This window comes from Rutidosis leptorrhynchoides, chromosome 10 (assembly GCF_046630445.1).
Source record: "Rutidosis leptorrhynchoides isolate AG116_Rl617_1_P2 chromosome 10, CSIRO_AGI_Rlap_v1, whole genome shotgun sequence".
Taxonomy (NCBI): Eukaryota; Viridiplantae; Streptophyta; class Magnoliopsida; order Asterales; family Asteraceae; genus Rutidosis; species Rutidosis leptorrhynchoides.
This window is the reverse complement of record NC_092342.1, coordinates 13,918,539-13,928,271: the sequence shown is the minus strand read 5'-3', so window position 1 is coordinate 13,928,271 and position 9,733 is coordinate 13,918,539. Positions and strand designations below refer to the sequence as shown.

At 31.3% G+C, this 9,733-nt stretch overlaps 1 protein-coding gene across 1 annotated transcript; it reads right to left on the bottom strand.

Moving 5' to 3' along the window:
* Window positions 1-2,978: 2,978 nt before the first annotated feature.
* LOC139872036 (stress-related protein-like) lies at window positions 2,979-5,577 on the bottom strand. Its single transcript, XM_071859824.1, has 3 exons — window positions 5,384-5,577; window positions 4,534-4,764; window positions 2,979-3,714 (listed from the first exon to the last, which is right to left on the bottom strand). Exons 1-3 carry the CDS (start codon window positions 5,420-5,422, stop codon window positions 3,226-3,228), a joined length of 759 nt encoding a protein of 252 aa, XP_071715925.1. The 5' UTR covers window positions 5,423-5,577; the 3' UTR covers window positions 2,979-3,225.
* Window positions 5,578-9,733: the final 4,156 nt, after the last annotated feature.

Below are 9,733 nucleotides of genomic sequence, written 5' to 3'. Positions count from 1 at the left end.
AAGGTATAAAGCTAGACTTGTAGCTCAAGGTTTTTCTCAAAGACCGGGAATTGATTATGAAGAAACTTATTCCCCTGTTATGGATGCAATTACTTTTAGGTACTTAATCAGTCTGGCAGTTTCTAAAAATTTAGAAATGCATCTCATGGATGTTGTGACTGCTTACCTATATGGATCACTTGATAGTGATATATATATGAAGATACCTGAAGGATTTAAGGTACCAGAAGCATCAAATGCAAAACCCAAAGAAATGTATTCGATTAAATTACAAAGATCTTTATATGGGTTAAAACAATCGGGACGTATGTGGTATAACCGATTAAGTGATTACTTGATAAGCAAAGGGTATACAAATAATCTTACTTGCCCTTGTGTTTTCATTAAGAAAACAACATCCGGATATGTGATCATAGCTGTTTATGTTGATGATCTTAACATCATAGGTACAAATAAAGAGATCCATGAAGCCATTCAACTTCTAAAGAAAGAATTTGAAATGAAAGATCTCGGAAAAACCAAGTATTGCCTTGGTTTACAAATTGAGCATATGCCTAATGGTTTACTTGTACATCAAAAAACATATACTGAAAAGATTTTGAAACGTTTCAATATGGACAAGGCAAAACCATTAAGTACTCCTATGGTTGTTAGATCACTCAATGTTGAAGCTGATCCATTTCGTCCATGTGAAGATCAAGAAGACATTCTTGGACCAGAAGTACCATATCTTAGTGCAATTGGAGCTCTTATGTATCTTACAAATTGTACAAGACCTGACATTTCTTTTGCAGTTAATTTGTTGGCAAGGTTCAGCTCTGCTCCTACCAAAAGACACTGGAATGGGATCAAACACATATTTCGATACCTTCGAGGAACTACTGATTTAGGATTATTTTATTCTAACGAATCAAAACAAGATTTGGTTGGTTATGCAGATGCAGGTTATTTATCTGATCCACATAAAGCTAAATCTCAAACTGGATATGTATTCCTAAATGGAGGTACTGCAATATCATGGCGTTCTCAAAAACAAACACTTGTTGCTACATCGTCAAATCATGCCGAAGTGATTGCATTACATGAAGCTACTCGGGAATGTTTTTGGTTGAGATCAATGACACAAATCATTACTGATTCTTGTGGACTAGAACGCGATAAAAGTCCAACAATTCTCTATGAAGATAATGCAGCTTGCATAGCACAGATGAAAGAAGGGTATATCAAAAGTGACCGAACCAAACACATACCTCCTAGATTCTTCTCATACACTCAAAATCTCATTAAGGACAACGAGATTGAAATGAGATATGTTCAATCCAGCAAAAACTCTGCTGATCTTTTCACGAAAGCACTTCCAACTGCTATTTTCAGAACACACGTTCATAACATTGGCATGAGACATGTTCAAAAGATGTAACAGCTGAAGCGATGTCTACTTGAGGGGGAGTCAACTCCATGCTGCACTCTTTTTCCCTTAGCTAAAGTTTTTTCCCACTGGGTTTTCTTTAGCAAGGTTTTTAACGAGGCAGTAATTTATAGTTGATCTTCAACAAAATAAAATTGCTATCCAAGGGGGAGTGTTATAATAATAATAACAATATAGATATGGATAGTCAATTTTGGTGTATACATATAGTCAATTTTAGTACACAAAGTATGTATTTTTATATTGAGATTTTAGGCTATAAATACTCATGAATGCAAGCATTAAACTTGCACCATTTCTCACACTTACAAAGTGTTTCTTTCTTTCTCTCCATTATCATCTTTGTTCTTACACTTCATTATTAGTATTCTAAATCAAGAATCAAATCACTAAAGGTAGTTATAAGCCTACTGAATTATAACATCAAGAATCAAACCACTAAAGGTAGTTATAAGCCTACTGAATTATAACATCAAGAATCAAACCACTAAAGGTAGTTATAAGCCTACTGAATTATAACATAAACACTATTATTGTTAATATTATTATATTATTAAATTAATATTAAATATTAATTAATATTATTATATTAATGTGCTACCGCTCACTATAAATCCTAGATCCGCCGATGACTCATCCTCCAGTTTTCCATTATTCGATCCTTCACCCACCATTTTTATCTTCCTTTTTACGTATTATTTTAACTTTAATTTTATTATGTAAATTCTCCATCAGTATTTATAAACTAGGAATTAGGCCCATTGGGCCAAGGCCCAAATATGTGAATGTTACTAACTTAGTTTGACCAAAATTGTTAAATACGAAACGACAAAGGCACCTTTTGTCATTTTATTAGTAACTAATAAAGGACCAGCCGCAGCCGCCCGTTGCTGCAGCGCATTTGGTACTCTCCTTTTTCAAGTGTGACTGTAGTTGTACAATGTGGGATTACATTTGTATTAGCAAAGTTAACAAAAGAAGCAGTTGGCTAAAGCGGTCATTACATACATTGAATCTTTTAAAGAAGTAGCACTACAAATATATTTAGCAGACTTAACATAAGAGACCTTGACGATTACATCTTTACAGAGGCGAAGCCAGAATTTTTCTTCACTGGTGGCACAAAATAATATCGGATATATCGATTCAGCAAGTACAAGCTAATATCTAGTACATGGAAGATCGTTTATATAAAAAAAAAAAAATTGGGTATAGAAGGATTAGAGCTATGTTGTAATAAAATTTTTGAAGCTTTTGCACTTGAACATCCTTCTTCATTAGATGAAACCTTTTTTTAAAAAAAATCTTTCTAGTGTACGATGCATCTATATATAATCGATAAGTGTTACTTATGTATAATGTATAAGTAGTCCAGTAAATGGAACAATTAACACATTGCTATTAACTATGCAAATTAAACCATCGATGTTCTTTTTGAAGTTTGTAATACTTTTGTAACGTTTAGGAAGTGAAATACTATGGTACGTAGTCAAATAACCAGAAAAACCTTTTTTCAAACAAAAAAAGAAAAACACACATTTTGTGAAAATGCAAAAGGCTTCTGAAATCTGTCCCATATGTAACACTGTCACAGATATCAAAGAGAAAATAATATGCAGAAATACAACCAAACTACACTTGGGGGTCATATTCCACTAGTTGAAACATCATCTGGCATATAAATTAAAAACACATCTCACAACATTAAAAAGAAAGAAAGAAAGAAAGAAAAGGTTACCATACTACTAATAAAGGTAATTATACCATACCACATATGCCATTTTTAACCACACTTATCATGCGATTTTTTTCGAACCAGACTTATCATGTCTCGACTTGAATACTGTTTCAACTGTTGGATCAATCTCGTTCTCTTGAAACACCTTAGCGATTTTATCAAGCGGAACCAAAGGTAAATACTGGGGAACAAGGTAACCTTTTTCTGCAGTATAGCACACTGTGTAATTATACTTACTGATAACATAAGCGCCAGTAGGAACTGCAATTTGAGCTACTTGAGGGAAAAATGGAAGTTTATTCATTGATTGCCAGGTGGACACAGCGTACTTCTCGGCCACAGGCTCGTATTTATTGTAGAGTTCTTTAGCTGTTGGCTCATATTTTATGTACAGTGTGTTTGCCATTTTTTGTGTCATTTTGAATGCTTCTAAAGCTATATCTCTAGTCACTTCTGGCAAGTTATGTGCCACATAATTGGCTCGGTTTGGAATTTGTTTCATCCGCTCTGGTACATGACGATTTAGCTCAGTCAACGCGTCGCCAACCTGCACACAAAAAGAGCACCAACCTGGTTCAGCTTTACCAAAATAAGTGTACTTCAAACAGTGTCAATGTTTGAAAAACTTTTCCAAAAAAATAAATTACAATAATTTGAATTTAGGGATGAGAAAAAAACCCTTGGGGAAACCCGATATTTTTGGGTCGGTTTCGGGCCGGGTAAATGGGTCTGTCTAGGGCCAGGGTATGGAGATGGTTTATAATTTTTTCATGGGCCCGGAGATGGTTTTAGATACAAACCCAATTACCTGGCCCATATATCCAAAAAAAGACCCGAGTCCATAACAATTACTCAGCCCGTATACCCGATTACCTGCCGCGTATACCCGAAAAAGACCGTGGAAAACCCGTTAACTCGATAGTACGTAAGTAAATGGGGACCCGGATACAAGTGGAGAAACCCATTTACCCACTAGTTAGCAACTAAATGAGAACCCGGCGGGTCCGGCTCCGGATTTGGGACAAGCTTTTTTAATCGGGTTTGAATCAGAGTTACTTAAATCCTGCTCAAACTCGACTCGATGACATCGCACATACATCACATAACTTTTTAGTTACTACAGATTAACCTACATTATGTATGAGCTTTTTTACACTTGTCTTTCTTGACGTCATGATACAAAAAAAAAAAAAAAAAAAAAAAAAAAAAAAAAAAAAAAAAAAAAATTCCACTTTAATTTTAGTTTTCAACCCACCTATTTTAATTATTACGGAGTAAATACTTAGCATTAAATGAATCATACAACAAACTTATTTAATTTAATACATTTATTAATTAATATTTCAAACAATCTAACTACTCGTACCTTTAGATCAACAAATTTGAGGAGCTCCAATGGAACGTCTTGAAACCGGGCATACACCGGTCCAAACACGTTTTTAACAGTGTTTTCAGCGGTTTGAACACTCGGTTTCAATGAACCGGCATTCTCCTTGGCATATTCATAAACGGTCGAGCAACAAACAACAAAATAGATCACCGCACTTTGCACAAATTGTAGATATTTCAGATGCTTCTCTCCTTCATCCCTATGTGCCTTCATTTTCACAGTTTAATCAAACATTTGATTAATAATAATAATAATTATAATTATAATTATAATTATAATTGCAAATTTTTTTTATTTTTAATAATAATTAATGTAGAAAACCAGATCCGATCGATAAAAGAGGAAACTATACCGACCCGAATTTTTCTATATATCAAAAGGATTACTCAAAAATAATAACATATGCGTATTGAAATAAAACGTATTCACGCTAAAATTATTATTTCATATTATTGAAGAAAATGTATGATTATTATCATCTGCAAATTACAGCAATATCATCTACTTTAAACGGCAACACAACATGTATATGCATGCAAATATAATCAAATCAAATCAATCATAAATGAAAATGTGCTTGTACAATTAGAAAAACAAAACCTAAATTCTGATTTTTTTTTTTTTATTTCCTAAACAAATACGGAGTACTACAAATTATAGCAATACTGTCATCGATTAATAAACAGCAGATATAAAGAATTAATTCATTCAATGTACATATCGTTCTCGACTTAACATAAAAAATGGAAACATATAGTAATTAGGATAAATCAATCAAAAATTGTAATATGATAGATGATTAGGATAGAATTAGGTAAATATATACCAGAGAATCAGTGGCTTGATTGGCTTCAGATTCCGCCATGGTTGTCAAGAAGGGAAGCTTCGAGAGAATTTGACGGAAATTTCAAAATAAAGGAAGATGAAGAAGAGATGAAACAGAATTATTATTATTATTATTCGTACAAAAACTAAAATCACGGCTAACGGAAAAAAATAAAAGTTATGTGATGAAATATTGTAGGTATACAGGACCCGCATCTGGTGCGGAAATTTCGAGAAAAATTAGGGGTTTTAAATGACATAAACCCAATTCCCAGAATCTATTCTTGGGCATCCACGTGGCATATGACGATATGGTAGGTCTGATAATTTAACTTTTTAAAATATTTTTAGAGAATATTTTTTTAAGATAACAAAAACAGGCATCGACAATCCTATTTTTCAAGTTATTTGCATTACTAAAAATAATTAATAAATGGCAAAAATTCGCAAATTATCGCAAGATTTTAATAGAACGTTTTTATGAGACTTGATAAACATCTTCATAACTTAGACTTAACTAGTTGTGGCGCCCTCGCGATGCGACGGAAGAACGTTAGCTAAATTCGATTATGAAAAGTAAAGAAAAAAATAGAACAAATGGCATAAACTGAAATGGGTAAAAAAAACTCAAAGTATAAAAAAATCAAATAATAACAATAACATAAAAATAACAATTATATTAATAGTAGCAACATTAACGATTTGTAATAAGTGAAAATTTATGTGGTTGATTATTAGTAAATGGAATGTTATGTGTTTGATTTCTAATAAACGTAAAGTTAAACCATAATGATAATAATGGTTGTGGTTGAATTTCAGAAGATTGAAAGTTTGTTGTAAAATTATAGAAACCATAAAGTTCACTATTTATAAAGTTTTACCTTTTAGTAAATAGGTATAATATAATTATGTGGTCGATTTAAAATGAATGAGAGGTTTTATGTTTAAATTATAAAATGTGAAAAATTTGTTGTAAGTTTATAAAAGCTATAAAGTTAACTATTATAAAAGGTGTGGTTGAATTTTTTTTTTTTAAAGTTTGTTGTAATTTTGTAAACCTTATGAACTTCACTATTCATTTTGCCTATTACTTTTAGATAGATAGAATATAGAATAATAATAATAATAATAATAATAATAATAATAATAATAATAATGAATAGTTATTAGATAGTAAAAATTGTGTGACGGGTTTATAATGAATGAGAGATTGTGTGTGAGAAGTTTGTAAAAACTATAAAGTTAAGTGTTAAAAATAGTGGGGTTAAATTGTAAAAAAAGAAAAATTTGTTGGAAGTGTGTGAAACCTATTAAGTTTACTATTCATTTGGACTTTCTCGTTAGATATATAGATATAATATAATATAATGTGTGGCGGGTTTATAATGAATGAGATTTTGTGTTTGAGAAGTTTATGGTAAGTTTGTGAAAACTATAAAGTTAAGTGTTAAAAAGAGTGAGGTTGAATTGTATAAAAGAAAAGGTTTGTTGGAAGTTTGTGTAACCTATTAAGTTTACTATTCATTTGGACTTTATCATTTAGATATATATAGATATAATGGTGGGCTGGTGGCCAAAAATCGTTTAGGGCAATAACGTTCCATTTAAGATTATGTTATTCCCTATGTTAGCTATTAGGAAAAGCATCACCGCGAAAAATGTTTTAGCTAGAAGAAATATCGTACTCGCTAACCAATCTACTTTATGCATTTGGTATATGCTCGAAAATGAAACTGTCGATCATTTGTTGCTTCAGTGTAAATGGTCTTTTAAAATTTGGACGAATTTATTTCGGTGGTGGAATATTAGATGAGTCATCCCGAGTTCGGTTGAGGAATAAATAGTTCGATTGGTATTATGGCATCGGTATTAAAGGCGTTAGTTTTTGGAAAATGATCGGGCCCGTAACTATTTGGACTATTTGGTTGGCAAAAAAAAACTTCATTTTTAATGGTAAATTTATTTGTGGATCCTAGAGTGCAATATCAAGTTAAAATTCTTTTTCTGAGCTACTAATCTCAACCTTTGTCATGGACTTCAATCTTATGTATGGGCCTAAAGCCCATTTATGTTGTGTTTGTAGGCCTTATGACTCTTATTGTAACTTGCACTCATGATTGACTAGACTCCGTCATTGTATCTTTTGATTGATATTTTTCATTACATTAATGAAGATATTTAATCCTATTAATTACAATTATCTTTTTCAGAAAAAAAAATTATACTTAATAGACTATATATGAAGGATTTACAAACTAATAGACTATCCGTGTCATAAAATACTTTCTGATTATCCAATAAGTAGTTTGATGAAAATCACACGAGTGACTTAACGACATCTTACTAACGATAATTCAAGACAAATCAAATGGATAATCCGTATAAATTTGTCTAATTCAAATATAACTTTCTATTTTTATTTACTTCTAAGCTAACAAAAAAAGCATGAAAAGTTTTACATACTATAAATAGTATCCAGACTGCTATGATATAAGACTACACTGCTTACGTAAGTTACAAAAATATATATAAAGGGAAGGCAAATTGTCCAAATAGTAAGATAAAAGCTAAAATTTTCTAATAAAGGGAATATCAATGTTCTTTTTGACTAAAAAAGTAACATAATTTCAATTTGATAAAAATACCAGAGTATGATTTGAAGAAAAGTTCAACAAAACTAATATTCCTTCACCTGTGCATCCACATAGGTGCCTCGTCATCAGATTTGGTGAGGTGACGCCACATCATCAACTACTCCGATGACTTATCGCCGAAAAATTAACTTTTTAGCCAGAAAAAGTTGTCAAAAAATTCTTTGACTAGAAAATTCGATAACGTGGCACCGAAAATTTTGATGATGTGGCGTCACCTCGTCAGATGACGTGACGCCTATGTGAATGCATCTCTAGACGAATTTTACAATTATTGAACTTGTTTTTCAGATTATAATCCTTTCTTTACAACAAAATGAAATCATATTAGCTTTTTACAGCTATGCGAAGTAGAAAATGATTTTCTCTTTATTAGAAAATTTTAACTTTTATATTATATTTATATTTATATTTATATTTATATTTATTTATATTTATATTTATATTTATATTTATATTTATTTATATTTTATATATATATACTACAAGAACCCATTTTGGTCGTTCAAAATACAACGGTAAAAATGATAAGTTGGCATAAACTTAAGGGGTACTAGATGTAATTTCAAGGGGTGCAATATACAACTACTCATTTACATGAGGGGTATTAAACATAACTTTTGTATTTAATATAAAAACTATTGAAGAAAACCCACCAAATATTTTGGCTGGACTTATTTATTTTGAAAACCCACCAAATATTTTGGCTGGACTTATTTATTTTTTCGGACGCGAGTTAAATTTCTCCGTCACCATCGTTCAACTCGAAATAATTTTACGAACACAACGCAACTATCTATGCGCGAAACGGATTGTTTTTAAAAAATGTTAAATATTTCGGGATATATTTCTCATACATAGACGCACACATATAATAAACAACCTAAATAACCGCATCATATCGATGGTTCTGTTCCCTTATTTATGCGATCTTTCTGACGTTAAAAACGCGGAGTCCATTAGGTATATTAGGTACTAACCACGTGTTTCCAAACACACCCGTAGCAAAGCGTTTTTAAATCTGTAAATACATAACACTACGTTAAATATGAATATGAAATCTGAAAGACCCCGCCGCATCGCGCGGGTCGATATTTTTCTAGTTTTTTAACAATTTGACCATATATAGATAGTCGTATTATCTTGTTATAAAAATCTAAACGTCAAAATAAACATTAACAACCTACATAAAGATCTAAACGTCAATAATGGTTCCAATATAAACATTAAGCATTGTCTTGATAATTTATAATTACATGTATATTGAGAATTGGTATACACATTTTATTAAATGAAAAGTAAGAAAAGTTTGAAATAGATATACTCAAAAAAAAAAAAAAAGTTTTAAAATGTTTTCAGTATATTTAAAAATAGATTATATGTATATTTAAAGTAGAGAAATTATATAGATTGTGCGAGAAAAATGGTTGAAGTTGTATGTACATATTTAAGGTATAAATAAGAGTTTTTTTTTTTTTTTTTTTTTTTTTTTTAATAAAGTACCTGTTTGTCTGCCTTTAATAACTATATTTTTATTTTTTTATTCCTTAAAAGATCAAACCTACCGTTTTAAATATGATTGACATTTGCTTGGACCATGGCGCTTCAAGATTGGAGCCTGGTAGTGCCACTGCCAACGCTAGCATTGACGCTGAGATTGACTAACCATACCAGTGGGCAGTGGCTTACCATAGGAATAC

Excerpts from the sequence above, each read along its gene's own strand:
- LOC139872036 (XM_071859824.1), bottom strand. The coding sequence starts at position 5,422 with ATGGCGGAATCTGAAGCCAATCAAGCCACTGATTCTCTG. Across the intron at positions 4,765-5,383 it reads ATCAAGCCACTGATTCTCTG|GCACATAGGGATGAAGGAGA; the intron begins GTATATATTTAC and ends GTGAAAATGAAG. Across the intron at positions 3,715-4,533 it reads TCAAATTTGTTGATCTAAAG|GTTGGCGACGCGTTGACTGA; the intron begins GTACGAGTAGTT and ends TTTTGTGTGCAG.